The sequence below is a fragment of the Hordeum vulgare genome, chromosome 6H, assembly GCF_904849725.1.
Source record: "Hordeum vulgare subsp. vulgare chromosome 6H, MorexV3_pseudomolecules_assembly, whole genome shotgun sequence".
NCBI lineage: Eukaryota > Viridiplantae > Streptophyta > Magnoliopsida > Poales > Poaceae > Hordeum > Hordeum vulgare.
Genome location: NC_058523.1, coordinates 321,495,268 through 321,515,893, shown reverse-complemented (window position 1 = coordinate 321,515,893; position 20,626 = coordinate 321,495,268). Strand labels below are relative to the sequence as shown.

At 45.2% G+C, this 20,626-nt stretch overlaps 1 protein-coding gene across 1 annotated transcript; it reads right to left on the bottom strand.

Moving 5' to 3' along the window:
• Window positions 1-14,423: 14,423 nt before the first annotated feature.
• On the bottom strand, window positions 14,424-16,132 carry LOC123401134 (60S ribosomal protein L6-like). Its single transcript, XM_045094860.1, has 4 exons — window positions 15,853-16,132; window positions 15,670-15,776; window positions 14,841-15,022; window positions 14,424-14,748 (listed from the first exon to the last, which is right to left on the bottom strand). Exons 1-4 carry the CDS (start codon window positions 16,065-16,067, stop codon window positions 14,593-14,595), a joined length of 660 nt encoding a protein of 219 aa, XP_044950795.1. The 5' UTR covers window positions 16,068-16,132; the 3' UTR covers window positions 14,424-14,592.
• Window positions 16,133-20,626: the final 4,494 nt, after the last annotated feature.

The following is a 20,626-nucleotide window of genomic DNA, read 5'->3' as shown; positions in this document are numbered from 1 at the left end:
ACGGTGCACTATGTGAAGTGCGGATGACATTCAATTGCTCATCAGGAAAGATGTCATCAATAGGTCGTGGGTCATCAAGGACATTCTCTAGCCTAGACAAGTTATCTGCTACAGGGTTATCAGCACCCTTTCGGTCAACAACGTGCAAATCAAATTCATGTAGCAGGAGAACCCATCTGATTAGCCTAGGCTTAGCGTCCTTCTTCTCCATAAGGTACTTAATAGCAGCATGATCCGAGTGAATAGTGACTTTTGAGTCAACTATATAAGATCTGAACTTTTCACATGCAAACACGACTGCTAAAAACTCCTTCTCCGTAGTGGCATAGTTTCTTTGGGCACTGTATAGAGTTTTACTAGCGTAGTGAATGACATTCAACTTCTTGTCAACTCTTTGTCCTAGAACAGCACCAACAGCATAATCACTAGCATCGCACATGATTTCAAAGGGCAAGTTCCAATCAGGTGGTTGAACAATAGGTGCGGTTATCAAGGCCTTCTTAAGTATTTCGAAAGCTTCCTCACAATCCTCATCAAAAACAAAAGGAACATCCTTCTGCAAGAGGTTGGTAAGAGGCCTAGAAATCTTAGAGAAGTCTTTAATGAACCTTCTATAGAAACCAGCATGACCTAGGAAAGTTCGTATACCTCTGATATCTGTGGGGCAAGGCATTTTCTCAATTGCATCAACCTTAGCCTTATCAACTTCAATGCCTTTCTCACAGATTTTGTGTCCTAAGACGATGCCTTCATTAACCATGAAATGGCACTTCTCCCAGTTCAAGACGAGGTTGGTATCTTTGCATCTCTGTAAGACTCGATCAAGGTTGCTGAGGTAATCGTGAAAGGAAGAACCGTAAACAGAGAAATCATCCAAGAAAACCTCAACAATCTTTTCACAAAAGTCAGAGAATATAGCCATCATACATCTTTGAAAGGTGGCCGGTGCATTGCACAAGCCAAAAGGCATATGTCTATAAGCAAAGGTACCGAAGGGGCAGGTGAAAGTGGTTTTCTCCTGATCAGATTGTGCAACAGGTATTTGTGAGAAACCTGAATAATCGTCTAGAAAGCAGAAGTGTGTGTGTTTAGATAGCCTTTCTAGCATTTGGTCGATAAACGACAAAGGATAATGGTCTTTCCTAGTTGCCTTGTTCAGTTTCCGGAAGTCTATCACCATCCTATAGGCAGTAATAATCCTCTGTGGGATTAGTTCATTCTTATCATTAGGAACAACGGTGATACCTCCCTTCTTAGGTACGCAATGTACTGGACCTACCCAATCACTATGAGCAACAGGATAAATGATTTCTGCTTCCAGAAGCTTTAATATTTCTTTTCTCACGACCTCTTTCATCCTCAGATTTAATCTCCGTTGATGATCAACAACTGGCTTAGAATCGGGATCGGTTTTAATCTTGTGCTGACATAGAATGGGACTAATACCCTTTAGATCATCAAGAGTATATCCAATGGAAGCACGGTGCTTCCTCAAAGTTTTTAATAACTTCTTCTCTTCGTGATTCGAGAGGTGAGCACTAATAATAACAGGATATATCTCCTTCTCATCAAGGTAGGCATACTTAAGAGTATCTGGTAACTGTTTTAGCTCGAACACAGGATCACCCTTTGGTGGGGGAGGATCCCCAAGCAGTTCAACAGGCAGATTATTCTTGAGAATAGGATATTGTTCTAAAACAATTTTATCTATCTCATCTCTTTCATCCATATGCATATCATTTTCATGCTCAAGCAGATATTGCTCTAAAGGATCCGTAGGAGGTACGGCAATACAGGCAAGAGCAATTATTTCATCCCTACCAAACGACTCTTTTTCATGGGGTTGTCTTCCAAACTTGGAGAAGTTAAATTCATGAGACACACCCTCGAAACTAACAGTGACAGTCTGTTTAATGCAATCAATGTGAGCATTGACAGTGTTGAGAAAAGGTCTACCAAATATGATGGGACAAAAGCTATCTTGTGTAGTAGCAAGGACGAGGAAATCAGTAGGATACTTCGTCTTACCACACAGGACTTCTACGTCTCTCACAATTCCCAGAGGGTAGATAGTGTCTCTATTAGCTAGCGTAATAGTGACATCAATGGGTTCTAACTCAGCAGGTGCAATCTCATCTTTGATTTCATCATATAGGGACTGGGGTATTGCACTAACACTAGCACCCATATCACATAAACCAAGATAACAGTGATCTCCAACCTTGACAGAAACAACGGGCAGGCCAACTACAGGTCCGTATTTGTCTTTCGCGTGAGGTTTAGCAATTCTAGCGGAGTCCTCCCAGAATTTGATAACATGCCCGTCTATGTATTCGGCTAAGAGATCTTTGATAATAGCAACACTGGGTTCAACTCTAATTTCCTTAGGGGGTGCAAGTCGTCTAATGTAACCCCTACGTATCACAGTTGGAGCTTTAGAATAATCCTTTTTCCTAGCAGGGTAAGGTGGTTTCTCAGCGTAGGCACAAGGAACAATAGGATCACTAAAGGCAATGACTTTCTCTTCAACTAGATTGGGTTTAACTATGTTGACTTCTATAGGAGGATGATACTTAAACCACTTTTCTTTAGGAAGATCAACATGAGCAGCAAAATATTCACATAGAGAAGCTACTATCTCAGAGTCAAGTCCATACTTAGCGCTAAAATCTCTAGAAGTGTTTGTTTCAACAAAAGATTTAACGCAATCAAACTGGAAATTCATACCTGAATCCTTACCTTCTTCAAGCTCCCAATCTTCAGAGTTACGTTTGATTCTTTCCAATAAATTCCACTTGTGGTCAATATCCTTCTTCATAAAAGAACCGGTACAAGAAGTGTCAAGCATGGTACGATCTTCATGAGAAAGCCGAGCATAAAGTTTTGAGTGACAGTTTCTCTCGAGAGCTCATGATTGGGGCATGAATATAGCAATGATTTAAGCCTCCCCCAAGCTTGAGCTATGCTTTCCCTGTCACGAGGCCAAAAGTTATAAATATAATTCTGATCATGATGTACTAAATGCATAGGATAAAACTTTTGATGAAATTCCAATTTCAACCGATTGTAGTCCCATGATCCAGTATCATCACATAGCTTATACCATGTCAACGCCTTATCCTTCAAAGATAAAGGAAAGACTTTCTTCTTTACCTCATGCTCGAGAAAACCTGCAAGCTTAAATAAACCATAAACATCATCTACATAGATCAGATGCAAGTCTGGATGTGATGATCCATCTCCTGTAAAAGGATTAGCCAGCAGTTTCTCAAGCATACCCAAAGGAATTTCATAAAAGATATTTTCAGTAGGCACCTCAGGTTGAGGAACAACTCCTCGTGCTTCCGTTCGTGGTGAAGATACCCCAAACAAACTCCTCAAAGGAACAGTTTCCATAGTGACAAGTGACAATAAATTTCAGCACAGTATATAAATGTTTCCTTACCAAATTCCACTTACCAAAGGCGCTTCCCTCCCCGGCAACGGCGCTAGAAAAGAGTCTTGATGACCCACAAGTATAGGGGATCAATCGTAGTCCTTTAGATAAGTAAGAGTGTCGAACCCAACGAGGAGGAGAAGGCTCTGATAAACAGTTTTCAGCAAGGTAATAACTGCAAGCACTGAAAGTAGCGGTAACAAGTGATGGTGTCGTAAGGTGAAACGTAGCAAACGAAAAGTAACAAGTAGTAGCAATAGTGCAGCAAAGTGGCCCAATCCATTTTGTAGCAAGGGACAAGCCTGAACAAAGTCTTATAAGAGGAAAAACGCTCCCGAGGACACACGGGAATTTCTGTCATGCTAGTTTCATCATGTTCATATGATTCACGTTCGTTACTTTGATAGTTTGATATGTGGGTCGACCAGCGCTTGGGTACTGCCCTTACTTGTACAAGCATCCCACTTATGATTAACCCCTCTCGCAAGCATCCGCAACTACGAAAGAAGAATTAAGACAACGTCTAACCATAGCATTAAACTAGTGGATCCAAATCAGCCCCTTACGAAGCAACGCATAGACTGGGGTTTAAGCTTCTGTCACTCTAGCAACCCATCATCTACTTACTACTCCCCAATGCCTTCCTCTAGGCCCAAATATGGTGAAGTGTTATGTAGTCGACGTTCACATAAGACCACTAGAGGAAAAGACAACATACAACATATCAAAATACCGAACGAATACCAAATTCACATGACTATTATTAGCATGACTTATCCCATGTCCTCAGGAACAAAAGTAACTACTCACAAAGCATAATCATAATCATGATCAGAGGTGTAATGAATAGCATCAAGGATCTGAACATAAACTCTTCCACCAAGTAATCCAACTAGCATCAACTACAAAGAGTAATCAACACTACTAGCAACCTTACAAGTGCCAATCGGAGTCGCGAGACGGAGATTGGTTACAAGAGATGAACTAGGGTTTGGAGAGGAGATGGTGATGATGAAGATGTTGATGGAGATGAGTCCCCTCCGACGAGAGGAGTGTTGGTGATGACGAAGGCGACGATTTCCCCCTCCGGGAGGGAAGTTTCCCCGGCAGGATCGTCCTCTCGGAGACCTAGATTGGTTCTGCTCAAGTTCCGCCTCGTGGCGGCAGCGAATCCACGAAAAAGCTCCACCCTGATTTTTTCTCGGACGAAACCCTTCATATAGCAAAAGAGGGGGGCCAGTGGGCCACCAGGGTGCCCACAAGCCTTATTGTCGCGGCCAGGGGGGTAGGCCGCGGCAACCAGGCTTGTGGGCCCCTGGCTGCTCCCCTCTGACGCTTCTTTCGCCCAGTATTTTTTATATAATCCCAAAAAATTCCACGTTGATTTTCAGGGCAATTGGAGTTGCGCAGAATAGAGGACTCAGACTTGCTCCTTTTCCAGTCCAGAATTCCAGCTGCGTGTATTCTCCCTCTTCAAATACACCTTGCAAAATAAGAGAGAAAAGGCATAAGTAAGGTTCCACAAAGTATAATAACAGTCCATAAAGCGATAAATATCAACATGAAAGCATGATGAAAAATGGACGTATCAACCACCACCACCACCACGCCGTCGTGGTGTCGGGGAACTCATCTACCTCTTCGCCCCTCTTGCTGGATGAAGAAGACGGAGATCGTCATTGAGATGTATGTGTGCTGAACACGGAGGTGCCATCCGTTCGGCGCTAGATCGGGACGGAGTTCGTGGGACGCCTGTGATTCGGATGGCGAAGACGTTTGACTACATCAACCACGTTTCTTAACGCTTCGATCTACAAGGGTATGTGGATCCGATCTCCCCTCTCGTAGATGATGATCACCATGATAGGTCTTGCGTGTGCGTAGGAAAATTTCTGTTTCACATGCAACGTTCCCCAACACTACTGCATGTGCATCACCGGTACTACCGCTCTGGCGGAAATACCGCTCCAGCACAGAGATACTACCGCTGCGGCGGAAGTACCGCTCCTGCACAGTGGTACTACCACCCTGGTGCGTGCACTCACTTTCTTCTCTGCATGTGCCCATCTCTGTTTTGGTTCCCTATTTTGACTATTGTGGTCTCTTTACACATGTTTTCTTGCCATTCTTCTTGTGAGTTCTAGGTGATGTATCTGGCCCTATGACTCGTCGCATGAACCCTAAGCGTGGCTCCAAGTGCCCATGTGCATCTGAGGAAGCAGACGCTAGTTCCAGTGCACAGCCACAAAAGCAGTCTCTAAGGAGGATTGTCCGCAAGAAGAAGGGCCCCAAAGAGCCCCAAGATTGGCCTCAAGAAGAGTTTGTTGTGCTTCACAAGAATGGTCCCTATTGTCTCCCTCGGGATGAAGCTCTTGTGGGGCGTCCATTCTAGAACAAGACTCGGTCTCTTATCTATTCCAATATTATCAAGACAAGGACCAATCTCTTTGTGGACGTCAAGAGCATTGATATGGGGCACATGACCTATAATCCCCATTCTGCTTATTTTGCTGAAGTTTATGCTCTCTGCGAGAAGTGGGGTCTTGGTCCTATCATCGGCTTCAATAAGTACTTTGACAGCGAGATCGTGGCTCAATTCTATGCTACTGTTCACTTCCATCAAGATGATGAAAGGCGCATGAACTGGATGACTCGTGCGCGTGTGCTACACTCTGATTGGAAGACGTTTATGAACTCTCTCGGCATTGCTGACACGGGTCTGGATGTTCCTATTGGCCTGAGGCCTCACACTGAGGGTATTCCTGCTACTCACAAGTCCAAGCCCATTCGTCACTCGAGGATTGTGAAGACTCCCAGGGGTCACCGTACTGAGCTCATTCCTTTTCTAGACATCATGCATAGGATCTTTGGCAACACTCTGTTTCCTCATGTTGGGAACAAGGACCATGTGCACTCCTATCTTGTCAACCTCCTTCTTTTCTGCATGAATGAGCGAGACCGCCAGTAAACCTTGGATGTTTCCCACATTATGTGGATGGAGTTGAGGTATGTTGTGTTTGAGAAGAAGAAGGTGCCCATCTATGCTCTGTATCTGTTCAAGATGATTGAGGACACCTAGAATGTTGCCTTTCCTACTGAGTTGTTGGTGACTGATCACATGGTCACTCATGGTGTGCTCAAGCTCCGTGTGAAGGAGAATTGGGGTATTCCACGTGTTGTTCTAGAGATTGCTGCTACTGACTCGGATGACGAGCCTGAGGCCGATTATGAGTTTGTTCCTAGATCCCAGACTGAATCTTCTTGGTCCTCCAAACTCACTAAGAAGGTGAAGGATCTTTTATGCTTCTAGACGAAGGGTCAGTACAATGCACATGTTGATGCCAAGAAGGCGCGCGGCCATGACAAGATGATCATGCGGAACTTTGTTCTTGATGTCCAGAGTGATTTAGAGGACAAGATCACTAATGAGAAAGACTGGATAAAGGTCAACTGCGATTGGACGGAGTCTAAGGAGGAGGTGTCACCTAAGGAGGTGTCTACTACTTCAGATGAGTCTGAGGGACATGATGATGAGGACTACTGAGCTTCTCCTGTCTCCTCTTTTTGGTGTCTTGATGCCAAAGGGGGAGCCCGTCTATATTTAGTGCTCTTTGCATTCCAAAAGCATATTCAAATAGATAACACATCTAGGGGGAGCCCGTCTATATTTTGTAGGTTTTGGGAATGCATATGACTTCTTAGTTTATTCTTTTTTGGCAAATCCCGTGTTATCATCAACCCACCAAAAAGGGGGGGATTGTAAGAGCGCAATTTCTCCTAAGTGAATTTGGTGGTTGATGATGATACCCTTTGTGAATTAATCGTGTGCGATATGCTTCCAAAGAATTATCACATGGCACGAGACGGTTATATTCCCGTGAGTAAGTGAAAGTGAAAACGGTGCTTAGCTATTGATTTAGGGTTCGTGGACTCGAGTCATAGATAATCCCGTACTATTAAGAGGGATACGCGTTTGCAAAGGTTGGGTGGACCAACATCTCTCATTCTTGCACCCCATCAATTTCTCGCAGCAAAGAAGCTGCCCTCAAATAGTGCCTAGAAAATTGCATAAGCGGTAGTACCACTCCAGCAGTACTGTCGCCCACCGGTGCCCGGCTCTCTTACGCTTGTTTCATTTCTCTCATGTCTAGGGGCGTTTTTCTATGTTTGGGCGGAAGTACCGCCCACGGGGGAGCGGTAGTACCGCTCCAGCGGTACTGCCGCCCCCTTCTGCCACGCCCACTTATCCTCGGTGAGGCTAAGCGGAAGTACCGCTCCTACATCACGGTAGTACCGCCCAAGAGGTAGTACCGTCCTAGTGCACGGCACTACTGCTTAGCTGGGCCAGTAGGGGCTGGTAACGGCGAGATTTCCCCTCACTATAAATAGGGGTCTTCTTCCCTGAGCAGATCTGACATTTTTCCTATACAGCTCCATTGTTGCTCCAAAAGCGCAAACTTGCCCAATCTCCCTCCCTAGCCATCAATTGTTGTTGATTCTCTAGGGTTTGGAGGAGAAGGCCTTCCCCCCACACTTCCACCAAGAGAGAAGTTCTTCCCGCCATTAATCCCCCACGGATCTTGTTACTCTTGGGTGTTTGAGCACCCTAGACGGAAGAGGTCACCTTGAAGGCATATGCCATTGTGGTGAAGCTTTGTGGTTTCGTTGGGAGCCTCCAATTGAGTTGTGGAGAGAGACCCAACCTTGTTTGTAAAGGTCTGGTTGTCGTCTTCAAGAGAACCACTTAGTGGAATCACGACACCTTCCATTGTGTGAGTGTGTGAGGAGAATACAATGGCCGTAGTGGCATCTTGGGGAGCATTGTGCCTCCACACCGCTCCAACAGAGACGTACTTCCCCTCAAAAGGAAGGAACTTAGGAAACATGTCCTCGTCTTCATCGGTTCCACTTGTGGTTATTTCTTACCTTTACTTGTATTTACTTCTTGCTTACTGTTGTTGTGGTTAGCATCATATAGGTTGCTCACTTAGTTGCATATCTAGACATCCTATTTGTTGCTAAACTTAATTTATTAAAAGGAAACATTAAAATTTGTTAGTTGCCTATTCACCCCCCCCCCCCTCTAGTCAACCATATTGATCATTTCACATACAACTATTGTAAAAAGTACCCCCTAAAAGATGAACTAAATCACTAACCTAAAAACTAAGTCACCAACCCCCCATCCCTTTGCCTCATAAAAAAATATTATGTGCATGACAAAATATGTATGGCATGCTTCTCTTTATATTGAGTTTCCAAGTTGCTTGACCAAGATTATAAGACTTTCCAGACTTAAATATATGACTTACTTATTTTTTATTATTTCTATGACTTGCAGTTTAGAACATGCAATGGAGAAAATTGTATGCATGACCCAATAAAACACACGGGGGCAATAAAGAAACTTACCCGCGGTTTTCCATATTGACCCGAGCCCTTCTTATCCTTCTTAATGACTTTTGCAATTAGATTCGAGTGCAAAGGATAAGAAGTATACCAAGTTTGTGACCAAGGGATGGGGGGTGGGTGCTTAGATTTTAGATTAGTGGTTCACTTCATCCTCAAACTTGGTATAGGTTCATCCTCATCCAACAAGTCTAGATACAATAGCTGCATGTGAGTTATCAAATGAAAAAAACCATGAGTTTTCATGAGAACCAAAAAGAAGGATCAGAAAATAAGAGAAAGGTATATGCACTTACTACAAGGTGGAAAACACAGCAGCATACATCATTCTTTCTGACACGTGCTACCATGAATGTTGCCTTTAGCCACGGCCGGGCCTGAGATTTTAGGGGCCCGGGGCGAAAGCAAAACTTGACGCCCTCTTGTCATAAATGTTATAAGAAAATATATATGATCGTTTAAATGACCCCCAAAAGCGACATTCTTATGAAATAATTTATACATATTACCATTAAACCTTTTCTAATATTTTTTCATAAAATTCACTTATGATAGGGATGGTAGATCCCCTTTATAGTTCTTGTTTCATTTTTGTTCTCTTTCACTGAATGCATAGTAGACATGATAATAAGCACTGCTAAAAACCAAAATTAAATTCCATCAATGCTTGGTCACTACAATATAGATATAGATATAGGAACTACATAGTGTGATGTTATCACAAATTCTTGGACTTTATTCTTCACTTTGTATCTGCTGATATCCCTGGACCTTTTGAATAAGTAGCATGCATGATTTTTACCTTTAAAATGAATAAAAGAGTAAATAATAGCCCTTGGTTTCTTACCATTAGAGACTAGTCTTTGAGCCGATCTAAGGAGTAGCAAATGTGTAAACGGTTTCAAAAGAAATCATGTACTATGCATGCGAACAGAAATAACTTAATTAGCAATATAGATATAGGAAATATGTAGTGTGATGTTACTTTAGATTAATCGGATCAACGTTGATCACGTGATCAGCAATCGCCATGATGTGATTTAGACTCACGCGAGATAGGAGATGCTTGACAATTTGCGTCACTATTTATGCGTCCATCAACTCGTGACCGAAGAGCGGCCTAGTTCGCTGACGCGCAACTTGTGACCTGCACCTGTACCATCAGATCTTCGGCTGCATGGTGGTTCTAACTCAGATCCAACGTGGTTGTGGTCTGATACAACCACGCTGGACACCACGTCTCCATGAAGTCTAGCATGAACGTTCCTCCCCAGCCATCCCCACCATCGGTTTGGTGTGAGAGGAAGTGAGACAAGCAATGGCGGCTGCGGGTTGCCTTTTGTTTGTTCGGTTCAGCCATGAGCATACAAAATCGAGGAATAAATGAATAGGGAACATCTTGGGGATTAGGAGGAATCCGAGTTAGGGAAACACGTAGATGAGACCGATCGACGAGGAACCAGTGGATGTGTTGGCTAGCTACCTGCATTGGAGGACAAGCATACATCAGTCGTGGCCTACGTGCATACTACGTGGGTGGGGGCCTAGATTTTGGAGGCCCGAGGCGACCGCCCCTCTGCCCCCCCTGCCTTTAGGTGATCAACAACAAATTGCAAGCATTCATCTATGTTATACTGTTGGCATCCATAACAACGGGGAAGCTTTTAGGTGAGATGTTTAGACTTGTTGATGGTGCAAGGAAGCAGGAAAAGGCAACGGCTAGCCAAGAACGGAGAAAGTCATCGTCGTAAGCTCCTTGCATACCTCCAATCATCTTACACCATCATGTGAGGGTTGGTGAATTCTTGGAGGTAATATTGTAGATGTTGTAAATGGCCTTTGTGATTTCATCTCGATTATCCGAAGCAAATCTTTCTACCCTTGTTTGGTAATCACTGTATTCTATGCATGCTCACTGGATCTACCTAAATCTTCCCCATGTCTGGTATAATAATTTGGGACACCTCAGTATCGTAGTGCTTCATAATCCATTGGCTAAGATCTGCATCCATGCTAGTGGCTCCAAGGTCCAACAAACCCCCAAACTCTTTGTTAATCATGACCCCCTTGTGGACAAGAATAAGTGATTTGTTTGGTTTGTACAGCCTTGCAGGCGATATCCTATTCCTTAAACCCTCAAGAAACAAAACAAAAACACCAAAAAGTATATTAAACAGTATGATCATTTTGTATACAATTATGTTGGTTGGCAACTCACATACATTTACTTGGGAAAATGAACAGGAAAAGGAGGAAAGACTGGACTACCTCATTTCCTACATTCTTTTAGGGCTTTGTTCTTTTGGGACAATCTTCAACATCTTTGTCAGGCTCAGGGTTGTCTTTGCCATTTTCCTGGTCGTTATCAGCGTCTTCATAATGACTATCAATTTCTGATGGACATGGCACATGAGTTGTAGTCGCTTTCAAGCCTCTCCCACGCATGTACCCAATCATGGGCACATTAATATGAGCCTATGGAAAAAGGAAAAAAAAACAATGAAAACTGAAACATGAATCATCAACACCATAGAAAAAACAACTACCAATTATATGCAGCACGTGAATCATCAACACCATAATACGAGCCTATAAAAATGAAGCATCAACACCTCTATTTCGACTGTTTGATTATCTAATGTAACGTCATGAGGTTGAGCATTGGGTTTTACTAACGGGCGGTATCCATAATACCCTTACTGCTCCGAGCCATTAATTCCCGCATGCATTGGTGCACAGTTAACTACTACAGTCTCAAGTGCATCAATTGTATTAGGAAGAAACATTGACAATAATAGGAAACTAAATAAAAACAACTATTACTAAAAAAAGTGCAACCATCACAAACAACACGGGAGAGGACATCCCTCTAATAGGCAAAAACATTAAAAAACAATCAACTAAAACAACAGACAAAATGACTAAAACAACACAAGTTAACAAATAAATTACAACACTAACGCACAAGCAAGTTGGCATATGTGTATTAGGCGGAAACAATGAAAATAAGAGGCAACTAGTAAACAGCTATTACAAAATCACCCTAAATATACACCAAAATACACATGCAAGTTGACATCCTTCAGTTAAGCAAAAAACCATGTGTAACAGGCAACTAACAAAACAGTTGTTAGGCAATTTGCATAGCAAATTGCATACGCTAATCAGCAGGCTCTAGCATGGATAACATGGACAACAATGTCTTCAAGCTATAAACAAGGCTCAAATGCCATGATTCACTGATTTGTCGTACATATCTCATATAGAACCCCTAGTAAATAAGCACTCCAAAAGTGAGCAATAGCTACTCGAAAATCGCCTAATCCAAACCATTTCTCGCAGATCTCACAAACAACCCCTAAAAATCCCCTAATCCATCTATACCCCGCATGAATAGCTAAAAGAACATCAAACTCCTTCTCAAATAGAAGCTGAAACTTCAACCCCCAAACCCGTCTCAAGCTAGATGTGCACCACCGCACCGATAATCTACAAGCAAATGGCTACAAATACCGCATACAAGCAAACTATGGGACCCAAACCACAAGCGCGGTTATCACCACCATGGAAAATGAACACATGGATGGAGCAAGCTGAGGGGCAAGCTCATTATCGGAGTTTGGGCGTCGAATTTCACTTCCTCCATCAATCACCGCACCACTGCTCCTACCTACGCCCTAGAGCACCACCGCATCGAATGCTTTGTCGCTCACTCGAAAAAAAGATTACCGCTGGAATCGACAGAAAATAAAAAAGAAGGGATGGCGAGGAACCATCGGATTCATCGTCGGAAAAGGGAGAGAGGAGTCGTTCCTTTGTTCGTCACGGGGTTAGGGAGGGAGGTGGGATGTGGAATGGAGGCGTGTGACGTGGCAAGGGCGGTGGTCGAGACAGAAAACGGGCCAGGCCGACCGGCCAACACTTGTGTTAATTACGTGTCCCAACACCTCCGCGTCGCGATCTCGATCTGACAATGAGGGAGCATGCACTCGTGGCCATTAAGCAGCTCAGGTGCACTTTTTGGAATTTAGATGTATATATATAAGTAAATAAGTTCTGAGGCACATCGATTCACCAATACTCAAAACGGACACATCTAAGTATCTCGTGACGGTGTTTTTAGTTGATCACGATGGGAGATGAAATTAGTTTTCTGCTTTAAGATTAAACAGTTGGCTAATCTCAAAACTGGAACGTGCTCCCTGTGTCTCATAGGAGGTGTTTGTTTCGGGCAAAGAGCTTGTTACCTGTTTACGATGGAAACCAAAAAACGTTACGCACGTTTGGTACATGTGCGATGTATCCAGATGTATCCAATGCCTCCGTAAACGGTTCCAGGCTTGTTGTCGATCGATACCACCCACGACCGTGTGTAAACTGTTGCTCCTCCCCACGATCCCCGGCTCCTCCTTGACCGGTGCTGCCGCTTCCCCGATCCCTCCTCTGCCTCCCTTCGATACTCTCTTCCTCGTCCAGCGATCCCTCCTCTGCCTCCCTTCGATACTCTCTTCCTCGTCCAGCGCCATCACATCTACGCCATGGCAACCACTGGGCACAGCCTGCATCGCGTTAGGGCTCCTTTGCTAGTCTGCCCTCCAATGGTTCCCAAAAGAAACCAGCGCCGCCATGCTCGATCCACCTCTGCGTGTCTCCAATGGTCTTCAAGGAACCACCTGCACCTTCTCCTCCTCCTCTTTGGTCGCGACTTCATCGTGTCCATGGTCATCAGCTACCGCCCCAAATCGTCCTCGTCGCCTATTGTCCCAGGTCGTCCTCGTCGCCTGCTGTCCCGGACATCAGCTGCCACGCCAAATCATCCTCGTCGTCGAACATTGTTGAACCAAAGATTTGATTTTCTCAATACAGAGTTGCTACACCATGTAACTTGATTGCCTTTACGTTAACATTACCACACCTCAAAACAAACACCTTCATAATGTTAGATGTTTTCTAACATCACACTACTGTCAAAAAAATATGTTACCTTGCCAAATAGAGTACTTTATTCTGTCATTATAAAACGGAGGGAATGGTTTAGAAAGCACGTTTAAAAAAAACCTCTAAGGCCAAGGTAGTCATCGATTGGTTATGAGATGTAACAGGTGTAGATGCTAATGCGCCTAATCAACTGAAAAAATAAACGTTTGAGACGCATGCATAAGTAATACTAGTCCTAATTAATAGTAGTAATTACTTTCACACGTTAAACCTTTTCTATTTTGAAAAGACACAAGTTTAACTCTGCCTTCTAAACCGTCTGCCTTGTTAAACCTTTTCTATTTTGAAAAGACACAAGTTTAACTCTGCCTTCTAAACCGCCTTCTAAACCGTGACGGAGGGAGTATTTTATACTGTCAAGTCGACACCTAAACCAAGCATCCCAATGGGGCATAATTGGAATCATTTTATACTGTCAAGTCGACACCTAAACCAAACATCCCAATGGGGCATAATTGAAATCAATTGCCTTGAACCCAGAACAATAAGCACAATAAACATGAAACGCTATATATTAACCTAAATCACAACGTGATCACCTGCAAAAACATCCAGCAGATGGAAGGAAAATGAGGACAAATAACGCACAACGAAGTGTTACATTAAGCAAACGCAAAGAAAACCTGCAAAAGCAGATAACGATTCTCTTAACCTTCTCACTTCAACAGACATACGAAGTCAAGTAACAGGGTACAAATTTCAGCAACAAGCTAGGCAAAACACATTCAAAACGCAGGACTTCTACCAACTTAGAAGGTCATCTCATGGGGCTTGTCACCGTCCCTGAGAGAGAACCGGGCACCAAGATAGTTCTTAAGGTCAGGGACAGCATCGATAGCCTTGATCAACTCAGCATCAATGGCCTTCTGGTCATCCTTTTTGAAGTCAGGCAGGTTCTTGGTTGCCTGCAGGTTAAACAGACAAGAGACAGAACTAAGTTTGGGGGGAACAGAATGACATGAACATAAGCTGATCGTCCAATGGTTCATGGATGTACCTCCTTCTCAGTCTCAAACAGCTCCCCTTCAGTCTTCTTTGCCCTGGCCTTCTTGTCCCTAGCAAAGTACTTGTCATCAAACTTCTCCACCTTAACACCAGAGATGTCAACCTTTGTGGATGTGGCAATGACATAAGCCTGGTTCACCCGGCGAACTGGGACACCATTGATCTTGAAAGGTCCTGAAAATAAACATCAGCGTTAAAATAGGCATACAAAATAACTTGTAAGAACATGAAATAAGCAAATACCTCAAAAGAATATATTGTTGCATTTAGAATTATTAGGGATGTGAAATTCCCAGTTTGCCAGATTAACTGGGGTAGATAAACATGCAAGGAGGGAATTCTCAAAGACGACTAATTCAAGGTAGAATACAGAACCAGAACCAGAATCCAAAAGATGTCTGCCTCGAATTTAATTCAAAACTTTTGTAGTTACAAACATCCTATGGGAACCAATAACTATGACACCAACAGATGCTAACAAATACAAACAGTTAACAAAATAAAGCACTCGTTGGCATTTTAGTTTAGTTGCATATTCAAATTTCTAGGCATTAACAACACGATTAAAAGCACGTCGGTGATAACAGCAAACCACAAATGGTAGTTATAGTCCAAGTATGGTTTACGCAACCAACAGGCTAGACGACCAAACAAACAAGAACCTACATAGCCAAGGCATCCACAATGCATCAATCGACGAATAGCTACTTCGAGTAACCAAACCTATAATTTCAATAACCAACAATGCGAAGACCCACGCTACTGGGTTATGAGGAGTGGGTGCATCTCAGTATCATAGCGCAGGAGCCATCGAGATTTACCAGTGATGAGGAGCAGGCCAGACTTGAGCTGCTTGAGGAACACCACGCGCTTCCCCATGTACCTCCCAGCGAGCAGGATCAGCACCGTGCCGGGCGTGATGGTCGACCTGCGACAACCAAATCGATCTCAACCTAAATCCCGGAGAGGGACAGAGAGAGCTGCAAGGCGGTAGCGGCACGGACCTGAGCTTGGTAGGTTTGGGCTTGCGGGTGCTGGCGGTGCGGGGCTTGACGTCGTCGGCGGGGTAGAACTTGGGCTCGGCGACGGCGGCTGGCTTCTCGGCCTTTGGGAAGGCTCCGCCGTTCTTGGCCTTGATGGCCCAGAGCCCGCGGCGGTGGTAGGAGTGCGACCGCGACGCGCGCTTGATGCCCAGCGCCATCTTGGACGTCGGCGCCATTGGGATCCCTTGGGTCGAGGCGTGTGGGCGCTTCGGCTGAAGAAGGGAGGAGGCGGCGGCAGGGAAGAATGGACGATGCGGTTTGGTCGCATGCTTATATGTGTGCGGTGGCGTGGAGGTCGATGGGAAACCCTAAGTTTCTGGGCCAGGCCGAGCAGGATGTAGATGCTGGGCTGAGTGCTCGGACCCATACTGCCCGTATCTCTGGATGAGAATTGTACAGTATGTTGCATATTTATGGCCCAATACCCCTAAAAAAAAGTTATGGCCCATCTATACATCGGTAGCACGTCACTTGCCCTAATATAATTTTTTTCAAAAAAAATGCCTTAATATAATAAAATAAAAAATCAAAATTCCATGATTTAAGAGAAGGAAAACGTTTCACGCCACTACGCGAGCACGCCGGTCGAAGGTTCGGCCGGTCGCGTGGCACGCGTTCATTTGCGACCAATCAAACGGCCCGCATTGCAAGTTTGACCACACGCCTACGCAACCTCATCAGTCCACGTGTGCATGGGCCCGCCACCACCCATTCTTCTTTGTCTCGCTCTTTTCTTTCTCTTTCCTACGAAAAAGCACGGAAGGCGACCATTACTACCACACTCTGATCGGCACTGCATGGCGTGTTGTTGCAACTCGGTATGCGACGGAGCTTGAACCACACCCCCGCAGAGTTGCAACCGTGAGCCAAAGAAGTTGGGAGCCCATCGAACGGGCAAACGTCTTTTTCTGCTACAATCTCATGTCTACGAGGCATCTGGGCTCGCCGGCCATCACGCTCATCATCTTCTTGCTACAACCGGTGTCGAGATTTGCTACAACCGGTGACGAAATTTGCAATGGCCACTACGGGGGTGAGCTACAACGGCGGTGCTCACAGCCGTCGTATGCTGGAAGCCTCCTCGTGAGAAGCTGCAACCTCCTCGTCGGGAGCTGCAACCGGGAATGTCAGGAACTACAACCTCGTGTCGGCGGAGCATCACGGATTGCCGATCACCACAGTCATCATCAATTTTGCCACAACGAGGAGATCCTCTTTGTGAGATCCTTCACCTCCACGGCTTCCCCCCAATCTAGGATCTTTTCTGTCTACGACACGGGAAGCGTGGGTGGGCCAGATCTAAATGCGGGAGGTGCTGCCTCACTTGTGTTGTGTGGCTCGGTGATGTAGAACCACTCCTTCTGCCATGACTTGATGGTGTCGACGAATGTGCCCTTCAGCCATGTGACCCCGTTGAGCTTGCCGATCATCGCCCCTCCAAAGTCAGTCTGCTCGCTGTTAACGACCTTGGGCTTGACATTAAGAACCTTCAGCCATAGGCTGAAGTGGGGTTGGACCCGCAAGAAGGCCTCGCATACCGTGATGAAAGCGAAAAGATGGGTGATACGATTCGGGGGAAGATCGTGAAAATCAAGCTCATAGTAAAACATGATCCCGTGGACAAATGGTTGAAAGGGAAAACTTAAGCCTCTAATGAAATGAGGGACGAAAACTACTCTTTCCCCATCTCTAGGGGTGGGGATAACCTGGTCCTTCTTCGGCGCATGGTGTGCTATGTTCTCTCGGAGATAGCCGCAACTCTTCAACTGCAAAATGTTCTTTTTAGTGATAGAGGAAACCTCCCACTTTCCCTTGGAGCCAGCGCTCGCCATTGCCGGACCGGTGAGGGGATTCAAAAGCTCGGGAGGAGAAGGAGAGCTGGGGCGCTAGAGCTTTGGGATCAGAGAATGGCGATGGTGAGCGAGATCTAAGGGGCGTGAGGAGGCCGAGGAGAAGGAGTCATCGGTAGCCAAGCTATCTTCGGTTAAAGGAAAAGGACAAATTCGCCTCGCAAGCCAGAGCTCGTGTGACATCATCAACGGAGGAAGATGTCGGCATTGGAGGCTAGTTTGGGGGATACTGAGGGAGTACGGGTTTAGGGGGTCCTTGGGCCGCCCACCTATCCTCATGGGTCGGACTCTCTCGCATGTTCGACTGCTCGCATAAGTATTGGATTCGAGATAGACTCTTCCGAAGACTTGGCATCTAATCCAAGGAGATGTAGTAATCGGCATATTCCTTCTGTGTTGTAACTGACCTCGTGTAAACTTCGACACCCTTGGAATCGATATAAGCCTCGGGCCATAGCTCATAAGACACATCAAGCTCATTACGATTAGGGTTTAGATCACAACATTGATCTCGTAGTAGATCAACTCTGTACTTTGTACTACCCCATCAATAAAAACAAGAGCAGGATGTAGGGTTTTACCTCCATCAAGAGGGCCCGAACGTGGGTAAAACGTTCTCTGCATCGTCTCTTGTTACCCATCGACCTTAGATCCACAGTTCGGACCCCCTACTCGTGATTGGTCGGTTTTGACACCGACACCGGGCGTGTCGTCGTGCGGAGGAGGTGTACACCAATGGGTACTTTGTGGGGAAGGTCAAAGGCTCTAGGCGCCTCATCGCTCCATGGAGGTGGGCCGATAAGCTCGAGCGTGCCACTGACGAGGAGCTCCTGTGGGGGCCCAACCAAATGGCAAGATCGTTCGCGCTCGTCCCCCAGCAAGAGGCAGATCGGTACGTCAAGCGCTGCGAGGCAGAGGAGGCGGATTACTACCTACGCGCTCGGAAGACACCGCGCACGAGGGAGTTGCTTGTGAGGGGCTGCCGAAATACTACCCCCATGAGCGATTATTAGTTTTAGTATTGTTCGTTTTCAGTTTTATGCACTATACATAGTAGTTAAGTATCATCACGTATTGCGAGAGCCTAGCGACGAGCGCGTTGGCATCGAGTGGGGCGCGGACAAGGCGAATGGTGCGACCTGCTACTGCAACAAAAGACCTTCCAACGGCGCAAGAAACAAGCGTGCTGACGGGAGACTATTCTTGTCTTGATACTCCTCAGCAACGGCACCAGGAGTCCTTCTGCCACGGCTACGCCTTTAGGGACTTCCTAGGCAAATATGCAAAGGATTCCCCCGTGGCCTTGGAGCCTTGCGTTGGTGTTCCCTCGAAGCGGAAAGGGTGATGTAGCACAGCGGTGGTAAGTATTTCCCTCAGTTTTGAGAACCAAGGTATCGATCCAGTGAAGGAATATCACAAGTGCATGCAAAAACACAAAGAGCTTGCTCCCAACGCTATGAAGGGGTTGTCAATCCCTTATAGATTGTTTGCCAAGTGAGAACTGAAAGCAACAAAGTAACAAAGCAAAGTAAAAGTGAAAGTGGAAACGATAGGTGTGAATAGACCCGGGGGCCGTAGTGTTCACTAGTGGCTTCTCTCATGAAAGCAAGTAGACGGTGGGTGAACGAATTACTGTCGAGCAATTGATAGAACCGAGCAAAGTCGTGACGTTATCAATGGCAATGATTATATCTATAGGCATCACGTCCAAAACAAGTAGACCGATACTTTCTGCATCTACTACTATTACTCCACACGTCGACCGCTATCCAGCATGCATCTAGTGTATTAAGTTCATGAGAACAGAGTAACGCCTTAAGCAAGATGACATGATGTAGATGGACAATCTCATATCTATGGTAAAGCCCATCTTGTTACCCTTGATGGCAACAACACGATGCGTGCCTTGCTGCCCTTTCTGTCACTCGGAAAGGTCACCACACGGTATGAACCCAAAACCAAGCACTTCTCCCATTGCAAGAATCATAGATCTAGTTGGCCAAAGAAAACCCAAGACTCGGAGAGACTTACAAGGATATCAAATCATGCATATAAGAAATCAACAAAGACTCAAATATATATCATAGATAATCTGATCACAAATCCACAATTCATTGGATCTCGACAAACACACCGCCAAAGAGGATTATATCGGATAGATCTCCATGAAGATCATGGAGAACTTTGTATTGAAGATCCAAGAGAGAGAAGAAGCCATCTAGCTACTAACTACGGACCCGTAGGTCTGAAGTGAACTACTCACGAGTCATTGGAGGGGCGATGATGTTGATGAAGAAGCCCTCCAACTCCAAAGTCCCCTCCGGCAGGGCACCGGGAAGGGTCTCCAGATGAGATCTCACGGAAACGGAAGCTTGCGGCGGCGGGAAAGTGTTTTCGTGGATGCCTTGATTTTTTCTGGATTTTTAGGGAATTTATAGGCCAAAGATCTAGGGCACGGGAGCGCCACGGGCCCCACAAGCTTGGTTGCCGCGGCATCCCCCCTCGCCGCGGCAACAGGGCTTGTGGGCTCCCTGTGGGCCCACTTGCTTGGCCCTCAAGCCTCCCGATCTTCTTCCGTTCTAGAAAAAAATCATTTTGGGGATTTTATTCCGTTTGGACTCCATTCCAAAATCAGATCTGAAAAGAGTCAAAAACACAGAAAAAACAGGAACTGGCACTTGGCACTGAGTTAATAGGTTAGTCGCAAAAAAGATATAAAAGGTAAACAAAACATCCAAAGTTGACAAGATAACAGCGTGAAACCATCAAAAATTATAGATACGTTTGAGACGTATCAAGCATCCTCAAGCTTAACTCCTGCTCGTCCTCGAGTAGGGAAGTGATAAAGAATGAATTTTTGATGCTTTCATGCTACCTAGCATAAA